Source organism: Callithrix jacchus, chromosome 4 (genome assembly GCF_049354715.1).
Source record: "Callithrix jacchus isolate 240 chromosome 4, calJac240_pri, whole genome shotgun sequence".
NCBI lineage: Eukaryota > Metazoa > Chordata > Mammalia > Primates > Cebidae > Callithrix > Callithrix jacchus.
In genome coordinates, this window is record NC_133505.1 from 136,304,830 (window position 1) to 136,320,499 (window position 15,670).

General features: G+C 41.3%; 1 protein-coding gene across 9 annotated transcripts in view; it reads right to left on the reverse strand.

The window, feature by feature from the left end:
• The window catches only part of ARHGAP18 (Rho GTPase activating protein 18), a 195,517-nt gene that overhangs the window by 126,731 nt on the left and 53,116 nt on the right, over positions 1-15,670 (reverse strand). For 4 of the 9 annotated variants that reach the window (XR_013534913.1, XR_013534916.1, XM_078370785.1 and 1 more), the window contains exon 1: positions 8,624-8,825. The exons of the other annotated variants lie outside the window; for them this stretch is intronic. Coding sequence is in view for 2 of the 4 variants with exons in the window: in XM_078370785.1 (XP_078226911.1) it covers positions 8,624-8,736 (113 nt within the window). In the remaining 2 variants the exon portion in view is untranslated. Of the gene's footprint in view, positions 1-8,623; positions 8,826-15,670 lie in introns of those variants that run through there. 9 annotated transcript variants of the gene reach the window in all.

The window sequence follows — 15,670 nt, forward strand, 5'->3', positions numbered from 1 at the left end:
TCAAATGCTACACACTTGATCTTTATGATTAACTTTGTGAAGCCAGCAGGGCATCATTACACAATACAATTTCATAAATGAGGAAACAGATAAATGTATTATATTCTAAATATCTTAGCAAAGATGCCACATCCTTTGTCCAGGAATCTCCCTACCCATAGACCCTGCTTTTCTAAAAGGATCCACAACAAGCCAAATCATAAGCTGCCTGGGGATGTACTATGGCTTGTTCAAAAAGATTAACTGGACAAATTGATCTCCTTTTTAAATGTGAAATTAGGAAATAAAGAGATAGGTCAGTTAGCTATGAAATCTAAGATGAGTCAGGCTGGGCATCCATCAGGAGCCAAAAGCTCAATCTGAAATGATGAGATGAGAAAGTCAGTGGGTAGAAAAGAATAGAGAGTCCCCAAGAGAGCAGAAATTCCACGAATGTCACCACATGACCAGTTGCTGAGGGAAGAAGAGATGTCTCATTTCCCTGTGACCCAGATCCCTATAATAAACCTCATTTTTCATAAGGAAACCTCCGTGTTCTTTGCAGCCAACAGGCAACTACCAAACGCGTGTGGAAAGGAGATGAGGTTTCATACTGTCTTTCGACACAGAAACTCAGATACTTAGTGGAGTTGGGTATGGAAAAAACCACACGTAGTAACTGGCCACACAGGTCTCCATGGTTTCTGTTTATTTCTTGCAAAAAAGGTTAAACTTGGCCAGCTCATAGCAACAAACATGGAAGTCAAAAGAATGTGCCTTCGGAAAGATCCAAACAACCCTCTGTTCCTCCTGCCCTAATCCATGCCAATACCTTGACTCATCCCCACTCTCCTCAAAGAATGAGACTTATTCTCCATCCTCTTTTTATCAAAAGAATAGAAAAAGCCCAGTAAATACCATACTGAATAAAACTTTTAGAACCAACCATCTATCTCAAAGTATTCATATGAAAGGGTAGGCACAGGACAGACAACACCTAGAGGAGGGTTCAGAAAAGGACTGTTGTCACACCTGGTCTAGCAACCCCAAAACTATGGACTGATCCACACTGTTTAGGACTTCCACTGAGACCAACAGCCTTCGTGCCTCGTGTTGCGAGCCCTCTCACAGTGACACCACTAGGATGATGAAAGAGCCTTCTCAGGGCTCCCAGACAGAGCAGAATCAAGAAGAGGCAGGAAGGCTGAGCTCAGTGGCTCACACCTGTAATCCCAGCACTTTGGGAGGCTGAGACAAGTGGATCATCTGAGGTCAGGAGTTTGAGACCAACCTGGCCAACATGGTGAAACACCGTCTCTACTAAAAACACAAAAATTAGATGGGTGTGGTGGCACACGCCTGTAATCCCAGCTACTTGGGAGGCTGGGGCAGGAGAATTGCTTCAACCCGGGATACGGAGGTTGCAGTGAGCCAAGATCACGCCACGCCACTGCACTCCAGCGTGGGCAACAGAAAAAAAAAGAAAAAGAAGACAGCCACAGGGCGTGGACCTCACAGATTCATGAGCAAGGAGCAGAGGGAACTGCCCCTATTGCCCCTGTAGCCAGGGGCAATCTTGGCCTCTAGGTGCTGGGTTCTTTTTCTATGCATGAGACAAATATTTGTAGTGAGCGGGGAATTAGAAGAGTGAAGAAATCATTTGTCCCAGCAATGGGTCCAATTATTAAAAATGAGTTAAGGCTAACAGCCATGCAGTCCAGTAGCAATTATGTGTATCATTACATGCATCAATTGTTGTCTTTATTGCTTCAACACTTGTAGAAGTATGATAAATACTAACAGAACTTAAAATATTAGAAAATTCGTAAAACATTAGAGCAAGCCCCACCTAGAAGAGACAAGGGTGCACGGTACAGTCGTATCATGGAGAAGTAATAGACATGCTATGGACAACAAGGAAATGTTCAGCAAGTTTCTTGTGGAGGGGTGGGTGGGGATTGTTCTGATAATTTCTAAATCCTTATATTTGAAAGGCATAAGCCAAATTAAAAGTTCTATGAAGATATTATAACTTTAACAGTCCCACAAAAATCATAGGTCTCCTCAAGGAGAGGAATCAAAAGGCAAATATCACATGTCTGTGAATGAACCTAAGACCTCCCCAGCTGGACACTGAGTGTGACCTTTAACAATTCAAGAAGAAACTATGGTTAGGGCTTTTAAACCACAGTGAAGAAAATGTCTTTACAAAGAACCCTTATGTCACGAAATTTAAGAAGAGATTGATCTGGAAAGCCATTATCCCCATGGACAGGTTTAAATGCATTTAGTCGCTAAATCCTATGAAATTAGAATGAGGAAATATGCTTTAAAAGCTAAGGTTAGAAAAAATAGAATTTACATATCATATTACACATTATAAAAATTCATTACAGGCCAGGCACAGTGGCTCACACCTGTAATCCCACCACTTTGGGAGGCCAAGGTGGGTGGATCACCTGAGGTCGGGAATTTGAGACCAGCCTGACCAACAGGGAAAAACCCTATCTCTATTTAAAAAAAAAAAAAAAAAAAAAACTCATTACCATCCCTTTTTTCAAATATATGCGTGTGTGTGTGTGTGTGTGTGTGTGTGTGTGTGTGTGTATGCGTTTAGGTAATACAAAAATTCAGAAAGAAGAAATTTTATTAATGGTATACTATGTAGGTTTTTTAAATACTGTGAAGATTCATATAAAAACATTGAACTAACCAAGACAGATAGCCAGGGTTTTCCTTTAATGTTTATCTCAAAAAGCTGTTTCTCAAAACTGAGCTTCAGGCCAGGTGCAGTGGCTCACACCTGTAATCCCAGCACTTGGGGAGGCTGAAGCATGCAGATAACTTGCAGCAGGAGTTCAAGACCACCCTGGCCAACATGGTGAAAATCCATCTTCACTAAAAATACAAAAATTAGCCAGGCATGGTGGTAGGCACCTGTAATCCCAGCTACTTAGGAGGCTGAGGCAGGAGAGTTGCTTGAACTGGGAGGTGGAGGCTGCAGTGAGCCGAGATCACACCATTGCACTGCAGCCTGGGCAACGCAGAGAGACTTAGTCTTGAAAAAAAACAAAACAAAACTGAGCTTCATGTCTTGCTCAACTTACCCCAGCCCCCTTATACAGCTTTGCAAGTCTTGCCTATCTAAATTAATGATCTCTTTATCCTTACAAGTTTCTTAGGGCAAAACCTTGCAACAATCTTCAGGTATTATTTGTCCATCTCCTACAAGCTCAAACATCAAAAAACTGAACTGCTCACCCTGTTCATTACCAAAACAACTGAAAACCTGGCCAAAACCACTATCACCTTAACATCTTGAGTATGTCACTGCTTCAACACTCTATAATCAATATAACAGCCAGAGGAACCTTTTAAATGTGCTCTCGCCCCTGCCCCCCCGCTGGAAAAAATAAAAAATAAATGCGCTCTCTTCCTCCGCTGCTCAAAACCCACTCCCTCAATGGCTTCCCATCTTACTTTGAGCAAAAACCCAAGTCCTCGAATGTTCCATGAGGTTATCAACTCCCACCTTGCTTTCGTCTTCCTCCCTCTCCCTGACCCCGACCCCTGCAGCTATGCAGGGCTCTTTGCTCTCTGGGTACTTGGTTTCAGATTTACTCTAGGCTTATGCCTTCTACACTCCCTACACAATCTCTGCCTTAAAAGCTCTTCTTCTAATTCTTGCCCCAAGATACCTTGGGGCTCACCTGTCACCTGCTCAAGTATTTGTTTTCTCCTCCAGGCTACCCTCCCTGCACCCAGGTGTTTATCTGGTTTATTTCCCCCATTACAACCCCAATATTTAAACAACTGCCTGATATGCAGTTAACAGCTCTTCTATGTGGAATGACTGAATGTTTATGCTTGCAGAACCAAGGAATGGGTGAGACATGAACAAGTCAAGAACTGAGATAAGCTTATGAAGACGATAGCCCTCTTCCATTTTGCATGCTGGGCAGTAGTTCTTACAGCAGAGGAAGAACTATGGAGACAGGAGTGAGTCCAGCTGCCAAAAGAGGATCCACCCATATTCCATCTTGCCATAGAGTCAATGTTTGCAGACCTCAATGTCCATCAATGCCCCCAAGAAAGGCCTGGTAGAGGTAGTTGTTACCAGTTCAAATCATAAATGGTGCTATGGATAAAAATTATACTTCTAAGGTCTTTCAAACGTTAAAGGCCTAAACTTTTATATTATGGTTCATTCTCAAATATGTCATTTTTAAGCATGTGGATCATGCCCAGGTTTCTTAACATATGACAAAACATATTCAAACACATGACAAAACATAAGCTCTTTTTTTTTTTTTTTTTTTTTTTGAGACGGAGTTTCACTGTTGTTACCCAGATTGGAGTGCAATGGCACGATCTCGGCTCACCGCAACCTCCGCCTCCTGGGTTCAAGCAATTCTCCTGCCTCAGCCTCCCGAGTGGCTGGGACTACAGGCACACACCACCATGCCCAGCTAATTTTTGTATTTTTAGTAGAGATGGGGTTTCACCTTGTTGACCAGGATGGTCTCGATCTCTTGACCTTGTGATCCACCTGCCTCAGCCTCCCAAAGTGCTGGGATTATAGGAATGAGCCACTGCGCCCGGCTGAAAAATGCTTTTGAAACAAGAGAGAATATTCTATATGCTGCAAAATTCAATCCTGTCTTTCCTTTTCTTTACCTAGTGTTAGGGAAAGTAGCAGCTAGCTACGAACTAGACACTCTTCTATGGGCTTGAGGGTTCATCCTACTTAGCTGTCTCAATGAGGTGAGTATTATGATGCGGTTCAATTTATAGGTAGAGAAGTAACTCCTCCAAGGTCACACTGCTAATGAATGAGAGGGTTGGGATGTGACCCCAGAACCCAGGGTTTCCAGTTTATGTCACCTCTGTGTAGTGCCTCTTGGTTCTGCCTACCCAATACCAATGCCAGCTTGGGTCAACAAGACCTTACAAGATGAATGCCGTACAGTTATTCACAGAAGGCATAAAAATACCTCATTCATCGGCCGGGCACGGTGGCTCATGCCTGTAATCCCAGCACTTTGGGAGGCCGAGGCGGGCGGATCACGACATCAAGAGATCGAGACCATCCTGGCCATGGTGAAACCCCATTTCTACTAAAAATGCAAAAATTAGCTGGGCATGGTGGCATGCGCCTGTGGTCCCAGCTACTCGGGAGGCTGAGGCGGAAGAATCACTTGAACCCAGGCGGAGGTTGCAGTGAGCCAAGATTGCGCTACTGCACTCCAGCCTGGCGACAGAGTAAGACTCCGTCTCAAAAAATAAAAAATAAAAATAAAAAAATATCTCATTCATCAATTCATTTAGGTAGTTAAGGAGTTAAAAGTCCCAATAAAAAGATTACTTGATATTCATATTAAAAGATTAGCAAAGAATATACAGAGCAAACAACCGTTTTTCTTAAAATGAGAAAGTCAAGATAGAACAGTAAGAATAGACAAAATGCAATATTCTCTGAAAAAATTCTTTTCAAAAGTAAATATTAAGAAGGCTGCTTGAAAAACAAGTAAACAAAGTCTTATAAATATAGTTACTCATAAAAAGTGGTTTCTTTTGGAAACGTTCAACTGTGTACAAGTCAGCCATAACAACTCATGTTAACATAGTTGTTCACATCCTCATGTTTTGAGGAGGAAACATTACAAAAGAAAAACAGGATTCTATAAATATTTCAGGGGCTCTAACCAGGAGTGGGACATTCAGTGAATGTAATAATCTGACATTCAATGCATGCTTTCTGATAAAGAGGGATCACAGAATGGAGGAAATTTTAGCTAACAAACTACTTCCAAAAATATTAATTCCCACTACCCCAGCTTTTCAAAAGACCACATGATAATAAAAAAAGACTTGGTAAGGCTAGACTAAAAATCAAACATTTTCAATAAATATCCTAAGTCATATACATACATATAAATGGCATTATAAATAGATGAATTCATCTCTTGGAACTAAATACTGGATTCCACAATTTAAAGAACATATTACTTACAAACAAAATCTTGTGATAAGCAAAGTTACACTTCTGTGCTCTGTCCTATAACTTTTAAATAGGTAGGAGGAAATGCAGATTTAATTTAGCTTTTATTTGTATATATTTTTTTTTTTTTTTGAGACAGGGCTCACGCCGTCAGGCATGCTGGAGTGCAGTGGCACATCTCAGCTCACTGCAATCTCCGCCCACAGTCTCAAGTGATCCTCTAACCTCAGCCTCCTGAGTAGCTAGAACCACAGGAGTGCACTATCATGTTTTTTGTTTGTTTTTGTATTGTTGGTAGAGGGGGTGGAGGGGGTCTCACTCTGTTGCCCAGGAAGGTCTCCAACTCTTGAGCTCAAGCAATCTACCCACCTCAGCCTCCCAAAGTGCTGGGATTACAGGTATGAGCCACCACGCCCAGCCTACTGTAGCCTCTTTTTAAGAGTTTTGTTTCATTTTTACTTTTTGGAGAATTTCTTTAAATAGGTGTCAAACATCAACGTTGCGCCTTGGAGCAGCTTCCCGGTGCTGTAAGTTCCACCTGACCAGCCCAGCCAAAGCCCAAGTCCAGTTCAGCCTCCAAACTGCCATCACCATTCTTAGGTGGTCACCACTGATCCCAACCCACCTTCAAATTCTTCTTCCCTCTATCCAGCCCCTCCCCCATGCAGATTCCAGTATATCAGTCCTTCTAGGTCAACAGGGTGTCTCCCAAAACAAGAAGCTTATCTGATAAGTTACCCTTTGCTTAAGGGTAAAAGCCAATGAAGACCTGCCCTACTCCCTCCTTCCTCTCTGCCCTCAAACCAGGCTCCCATCCTCTCAGGCCATATTAGTAATGACCAGTAGAATGAAGTCACTGGTGGGAAGCTGAGGCTGGTATGGGCAGGCTACATGGCAGCCAGCAGAGGAGCTGTCCTGGAGCTGTGGCCCCACACAGGGCACTCGCTGTGTGGGCAGCTGCCTACCCTGCCACCTTAGTGCCTCTTGGTTCTGCTTCAGCATAGGCTCAGAATGGTCTGTTCCTCTCTTGTTCTTTCAACCCATTCAAGTATGGGCCACCCACAAGCTGCAACACTGCAATCAAAGGATAATGAGTCTCCAGAACTGGAGATGCAACCCAGACAAAAGCCTAAAACTGCAGACCTTGCAACAACTCAACTAATCCCTGGGGTCTGGTCTGAGCCCTAGGTGAAAATGAGAGGTCTGGATTCACAGTCCTTAAGGCTGTTTCCATTCTCACAATCAAGATCCAAAATTCAGCTGAGATCCTCAGGCCATCCCAGCCTAAAGTCATTGGAGAATGTGAGGAGCTTGTATAATTTTGGCAATTTTAACTGCTGTGTGGAATCCAAGTTATGGCTGGGTATGGGGTTGGTGTTGCAGGCTGCTTTACTGCTTAAAGATTACTAATACATTGCAGAAAAATGAATGTTTTTTCCACTTCTTGATTTAATGATTTAGCATTAAGTCATTTAAAACGACAGGAAACAAAATGGTAACACAGCTAGGCACAAGCAGCAAATCTCTTTTATCTTTGGAAGTGAATTCCTTCAATGAAATACATACTGTGGATGCTATGTGAGAAACAGTTCCGGTCAGCAGGGAGTCTAACACCAAGTATTACAGCCATTCCTTTGATTTTTCTCCCTCCCTCATATTTGGGGATTTTTAAACAAATGAAAGGCAGCATTATTTCAGCTTAAGGCACAGGAATAAGTCACATAAGAACAAAGAAGGTTTTATTATCACATTAAGCACTGAGGAGGAAATGTGCTTACTGATAACTAATTTAGTGTTCTAGGCTATTAGGTTAGTATTTGCTTCCTGCAATCTTCTAGGCCAATGTTTACGATTTAGATCTTGATGGAGGTAGAAATGTTCAGTTAGTGAGAAGGTCATCAAGGAGGGAAAGGAAATTTTAAAAAGCAGAACAAAGTACACAGATAGGGAGAAAGGCACCCTTTGTGCCTCAGTGGTCTATAGAACGTTTGCCCTCTCTGCCTATAAAGTGATTTAACATTAACCACATTTCACTCCAGCAGCAGCGTGCTAGCTGCTGACAAAAACTCCTTTTTGAAAGTCTGGAGGAAAAAAAAAATCCACATACACAAAAGAATGTGAGACATATTGCCACAGGCCAGTGTCTTGGGCTTTTTGCCTAAGAGGTTTGCTTTCAGCAAGGAGAGGGGAGGAAAAAAACACTCTAACAACAACAGCTTGTACAGTACAATGAACAGCCTCCCTGCTTTTTGGCAGACGTCCCCAACTAACAGTTCCAGTGGCAGTGCCTCAAGCTCATTCAAGAATTCTATTTCATAGAAAAGGAAGTGCTTCAGATCCACTCATTTGATCTTTCAGCATGTGGAAATGCACCTGCTAAACACCTAGTCTGACAGCCCATACAGCCGTCTCCCCAGTTCCCTCTTGTCCGTCTTCACCAGTAATCATATGGGTTATTTCAGACTTGGATTTAGGTGAGATGAAAAGTACATAAAAATAACGCCAAACGTCGCTACTGCTGCTGCATGAGCTTAGGTTCGACGTGCGGATGGAATTCCCTTCTCCCCACGCCAACTTCCCTGTCACTTTTTTCCTGGAGCAGGTAAGAGGGTTTTGTTTTGTTTTCAGCTTCCAAAGGCTTACCTCGAGGTGGCTTCCTCCCCTCCCTTGGCATGGCTGCCCCCCACGGCCTGGTCCTTGCCGCTGGGGTGGTAGGCAGTTAGCACCACTCCCTGGGAACTGGAGAGCCAGCTCATGGTGAGAGAAGGGGCATAATTTCTGCGATCCCGACACAGAGACAAGGAAAGAAGTTCCTGTCTCGCCCGGCAACTCACTCATTAGCATTGGCCAGCTCCTCCCCCTCAGGCTGGAGATCCTCACGGGGAGGGGCGGGGTCTGTCCGGGGAAGGGCTTCCTGCCTCTCCAATTAGAAGCTGCGACTTGCAGCATTGTTTAAACTCGGGGCAATTCCACTCCGGGCGGCTTTAGTTAAAGGAGGCGACGGCTGGAAGGGACGGGTAGCACCCACCCCGGAGTTAGTCTGGTCTCATAGAGTAAACTGCCAGTACGTATATTCAGCTCTTCACTGTAACTACCAGCCGTCTTGCTTAGGAAATCATGAGTTACTGCAGAGCCTTTTTTTTTCCCTCCCCAACTCCTCTTTCCGTCTGATAATTTCTGCTACTTCATGTAACATGAGTAAGAGCATTTCTTAACCCCTTCACATTCGGCCTTAAAATGAACCATAGTAAAAACCACTGAGCCCCGCGGCAAAACTGCCATCCAGCCAACAAGAAAGGCTTGACCTCTTGCTTCCGGTTAGAAATGCCCTCATGAAAATTATTGTGTGTCCTGGAATGTTGTCTTCTTTCACATAAAAGCCAATGTCAAATGTACATCTTATCAAAATACTCTTCACCAAAGAGGGACACATCTACCAACGCTCTGTTAAGCGTTATTGCTGAGAACAAAAGCAGTCCCTACCATTTGCTGAGCACCTACTCTATACCAGGCTCTTGTGACAGTTGTTTCACATGTATTATCTCATGCCATTCAGTTCTCTCTCACACACACATATATACACACACACCCTACAAGATTGGTATCACTATCATCTGAGGTATACATAACACAAGGAAAGTAATGCTGAGGGATGAGTTAAGAAACTTCACTAAGATAACACAGTTGCCAGTGCCAGAAGCTGGATCTGAACAGAATTCTAGGCTGAATTCCTTTTTTTTCCCCCCTTACCAGTATGCTGTTCTTCGTTTTGCAGATTAAGAAACAACTTCAAAAGTGATCATAAACACAAAAGACAGCTCTGTTCTTTCTCCCCCTACCTCCTCCGCTAAAAAAAAAAAAAAAAAAAAAAAAAAAAAAAAAAAAAAACCTCCTTTTTTTGTTTTGTTTTTGAAACAGGGTCATACTCTGTCACCCAGGTTGGAACACAGTGGTGATTATAACTCACTGCAGCCTTGACCTCCTGGGCTCAAGAAATCCTCCAGCCTCAGCCTCCCCAGTAGCTACAGTGTCTAGGACTACAGGCCTGCACCACCACACCCAGCTAATTTTTTTTATGTTTTGTGGAGGGGGATTGGGGTCTCACTGTGTTGCCCAGGCTGATCTCAAACTCCTAGGCTCAAGCAGTCCTCTTTCCTCAGCCTCCCAAAGTGCTGAGATTACAAGCAGGAGCCACCACACACAGCTTCTACTCTTTTCAACATACCCAGTAGTCTGAAGGTTTTTTTAGATTTTTAGGATTCATCCAACTGTCTAGAATTCCCCACGAACAAGCTTTCAATTCCATCACTACATAAACTTGTTGCTTATACCTTGTCATTATTTAAAACAGTCATGGGAAATAATTTGTTCATCCTTACATACTCTAGAAGCATCTGAAATTTGTTTTTGAATCTTCTTTAATTTACTAAAGTCTTCCTTAAAAGAAATTTGTATCTTCCTCCCTCCTCCTTGCACAATTGATTGCTCAACCTTCCCATTTCCACATCCATAGGAATTCACTTGCTGTTTCCTTTTTATCCCCATGACCTCAACCATGCCTGAACCCTACACTCCAGTCTTAGCTCCAATCTTACAACAACCCTTTCAGCTCATCTCCTTGTCACGTCCTTTAAATTGCTTTGACATTATGATCACACCCTGGCATAGCCCTCATGAACCCTCTCCTTGCTTAAAAACCTTCATTGGCTCCCCACTGCTAACAGAGCCCATTCCAGGCTTCTGAACAGATCACTGGGCATTCCTGCTACCTTATTCATACAAGTCTTTTCATCTGCCAAACACAGTTCCTTCCGGTCCCACTCTCATTCCTTTCTCTTCTGACAGCTAACTTAATTTTTGTACCTACTGGGCCTTCAGTAAACACTGAAGGGAGGAAAAACTGAAAGAATTTAAAGATCCTTTAAAATTCTACTAAATTTTATATTAAAATTGGTCCTGTTAGATAAGCAGTTCCCATGCACACACCAGTGCTAACCTATGATGAAATGTTCACCAGTTCAGGCAAAATTAAAACTCTAGAGAGAGTAACGCAAAAATTAGGGTAAATTAGAGTACATGTGTTTTGTCTTTTCAACGTCCTTGGATGGAAAAAAAATGTTAATACCCAGCTCATCCACCCCTCTTTTTTTTTTTTAATGTAGCTGCTCTGAAATGCAAACATATGTGAATCACTATCTTATCTTTTGGAAATTCTTTTCTTCCCCAGTTCCCTCTCCACCCCACCCTTTTTTCCCCCCTTCACTTCCCTCTAGCTCCCTTTTTACTGTCTTCCTTTTTTCTATTTTCCCTTCTTCCTTTGCTATGTCTTTAGCCTGTCAATGTCAACCATGCCCAAGGGCAGCCATGGCACTGTGCCCCTATGTGACAGTTTGTGATGAAGATTTTGTCCGGTTATAGCTAGCACAATGATTTAGTTACATTTTTGCCTAATTATGGTCTTTTCACTTGTTTAATAAAAAAATCACAATGTACAGGTTGCAATGTAATTATTTTACAAGGTAGAGATACTTTTGGGTTTGCGATAACCAGTTTTTAATTTTTGTGAGGGAGAAAATCAAATGTGATACAAACTGATTTACATAGCTTAGTACATAAAATTTGAATCCTTCTAATTTAGCACTCAAGTACCTGAAAATCCTCTGAGCTTTTTCTCCTTTCCTCCCACCAAGCCCTGTTGCTGCTGGTCTAAGCGTATTGCCTATCACAGGCAGAGAGCTGGTAGGACTGTGGCCTGGTGTGCATGGCCTCAGATACCTGCTCAAGGAGATTAAAAATGTATTCAGAATTTTCCCATCCCACCAAGGAAGCAAATCTAACTACCAGTACGGTCCCTTAAAAAAGCTGTTCTTATTTCACACCGTAAGCTGTACTAAGGTTTAGCCCGTGTCCATCCCTTATACCATTATCACTCTTTTGCAGAGAGACAAATATTATGAAAAAAGACAAAACACTTTTTACTCCCTTCCGCAACCATTTTAAACACACACTGAGAACCTCATGTCCTTGAAGATGTTCATGTTCCAAGCTATTCAGTGCATGCCAAACATTTTCCTGTTATGAAACATCTTGCAAAGTAATTAACAACATCAAGACAGTTTAAACATTCATTTCATTCATTCTCTTTAAAGGGGTGTACTAGAGACAGAGGAAGGGAAAAGGAAGCTGTAATTTATGTACCCAAATAGGTTGTTAAAAATAGGGTGAAGATGATACTGCAGCCTTTGACAATTTGACACCCATATTCAAAAACAATGAAAAAATGTTTCTTCAGTTCAGTTCTAGTGGTAGAAAAGAGTTTATTAGCTGGTTTTCATATATTGATTTACAAGCCTATTTAGTAAATATGAAATTATATTTGAATGGTGCCATGCAATGGAACCAACATATACTTTGTCAAATTTTTCCTCAGTTGGTCTAGGTCTCTTTAAAAAAGAATTAACGAGGACAGGCGCGGTGGCTGAAGCCTGTAATCCCAGCACTTTGGGAGGCCGAGGCGGGTGGATCACAAGGTCAAGAAATCGAGACCATCCTGGTCAACATGGTGAAACCCCATCTCTACTAAAAATACAAAAAATTAGCTGGGCATGGTGGCGTATGCCTGTAGTCCCAGCTAACCCGGAGGCTGAGGCAGGAGAATTGCCTGAACCCAGGAGGTGGAGGTTGCGGTGAGCCGAGATCGCGCCATTGCACTCCAGCCTGGATAACAAGAGCGAAACTCTGTCTCAAAAAGAAAAAAAGAATTAACGAAGGAGAGTATGTACACACAGTCTCTATACAATGACAAAAATCTATATAGGTACAAAAGCCATGTGAAAAATGACCTTTCGAATGGCAAAATTAAACCCAATTTTCAAGATTATGTCATAACAAGAACTTGAATAAATTAATCATCAACGGTGAAGTTGAAGTTTTACATAGGTGATAAAGCCTAGATGTATGAAGTAGCATTGACTAATGAAGAGGAAGGGTTCTTAACATCCCTCGCCTGATGTTTTATCAGCACCTCCTATGAATAACTCTTGTCAGCTTACAAAGTTAGCTACTTCTGTGCTAGGGTACTATGATTGAAAATTATTCCAAATTATTTCCTTGGAAATTACAGGGTACTAGGGTACTATGTGCTAGGGTACTGTGACCAAAAATTATTCCATATACAGAATCTCCAACTATTTCCTTGGGAATTACATTCATGGTTATTATTTCTGCCCCTGGAACAACAAGAAATAATCCTTTTCCCTTTCTCTGGACAGCTTCTAAAAATGTCTGTATTATTCTCAAAGTTATTTTCTTAACTGCTCCTCCTGGGAGAAAATACTAGCCATGCTTGGGATAATTTGTAACTGCTATTGCCAGAGGCTAATTTAGGCTTTTCAGCAATAGTTTAGAAAAGATGTTTCTTACAAAGAGTTTATTACCAATAAATTACAACAGCTAATATTGAGTGCTTACTCTTTGCTAGACATGGTACACGTGGTCTATCTTTAATCATCCCGACAACCACAAGGGATAAAAATCAGAATTACACTCACTTTAGAGATGAGGAATTTGAGGTCATCCAGTTAGCAGGTGGCAGAACCAGGACACGTAACCCTGGGTTTATGTGATCTTTGAGCCTGAGCCTTTAAGCATTATAAAGGTTACAGCTGCCCTAGAGTTGACATTATTTTATTTCTGAAAAGAATCATGTGAATGACAAAGTAAAATAATCTACAGAAAACCTAAGGTCCTTAGTCAAATGGAATACTGATATAAATGCAATGCTATGGAGATTTATATTCAATTCTTTTCTGGTACTTTGAAATTTGTTTTTTATGTCAAATAACTGAAGTAGTGTGGCATGATATATACACCACTCTAAAAGGTCATCATGCTTATGCCATTATACCTAAAATTGTTTCCACTGATAGAAGTGAGAAAAAGTACTCTGATCATTATAAATTTTTTTTTTCGTAACAAAAGCAGATTCGATGTATGGAACCCAAAGCTTCCAGAATGTGTTAGCCATGGGGCCTTGGATGAGGCCTTATGCAAGAACCAGATTCTGAAGATTCAACTTCACATGAGAAATCTGCCCTTCATATCAAAACTAGCCTAAGCTGGAAATTATCCAAGAAAAAGTGCCATGGCCCTAACTTTTCTTTTCGTTTGTTCTTCATTGACAAATAGTCTGGAGACACATGCTGTAAACGCTTGCAGCTGGAAGGATGAAGTATATTCTGGAAGCTAATACAGACTGGAAAAGTAGAATTTTGTTTATGAATATAAGGTTCTATTTAAAAAGTCTAAAATTGTCTCAGTATTAGATTTGCCAAATACAAAAGTCCTTGTCCTGGAGTAGATTACAAAGGATGCTTATCCTCTCGTTATGTAAAAGCAGCCACTGTGAGGAAAAATGGTGAAGCTGCAGATCTAAGGAAAGGGATGAGTTGATTCATGGCTTGAAGAAGAAAAAGAAAAAATGGAAGCCATGTTTCTTTCTTTCCTTTTTTTTTTGAGTCAGAGTTTTGCTCTGTCAACCAGGCTGGAGTGCAGTAGCGCGATCTCGGCTCACTGCAACCTCCAGCTCCCAGGTGGAAGCTTTTCTCCTGCCTCAGCCTCCTGAGTAGCTGGGACTACAAACACATGTCACCATGCCCAGCTGATTTTTATATTTTTAGTAGAGATGGGGTTTCACCATGTTGGTCAGGCTGGTCTTAAACTCCTAACCTCAGGTGATCTACCACCTTCAGCCTCCCAAAGTGCTGGGATTACAGGCGTGAGCCACCATGCCCAGCATTTTTTTTTTTTTAAATCATGGTTATCCAGTCTAAAATGAAGGCAATTTTTCTAATGTTTTAAAGTAGTTCCTATTCTTTTTTTTTTTAAAACTAAAATATTTGATTAAACTGCACAAATGCCATCAAATAATAGTTTTTATGTTCTGAGCCCATTGGGGTATTTTCAATGCTAGAAATGTCATCAAAAATAGTGACGCTTTCTGCTTCTCTTCTTGAAGGTAGAGGAGAAAAAATGGTGAGCCAAGTTTTTCTGGAATCCTAGTACCCTGCTTACAAATGAAACATGTTAAATGTTCTCCAGCGCACTTGGTTTTCCAGTGATGAGATTAGATTCACATATCATCATGGATCATTGCTCTCCACACGTGTGAAAATTAATAGCAAAAACAGCTATTTTAGGGCCATGTAAGTTATCGATATCATCAGAACTTGGGCCTTAATTACTAATGTCTTAAAATGGAGTATTAAGAAACAATAGAAAAATATTAGTATTTTCTTTTATGACAAAGCTTCGTTAATTTTCTAGAGTGTATCTAGATATATATGACTGTATTTTACAGAAAAGGTTTAGTTTTTTAAAGAAAAGAAAAACCCACCCTCAAGATAATTTCAAGGGAAATTTAATGGACATGGGAGGTAGCGTATTTAATAGCAATTATTTCTGGTCAATTGAATGATTAAATCTTTTCATTTTTAAAGACTCAGAACAAGCAGAGTTGTTTTGCACAAGCAGCCACTGTGTCAGCAGAGATTGGAAACAAATACTAGACAAAAATTTTTTAATGCCACAATTGAATGATGGCACAGAAATGGACAATGACTTTTTTTTTTTTTTCCTTTTGAGATGGAGTTTCACTCTTGTTACCCAGGCTGGAGTACAATGGCGTGATCT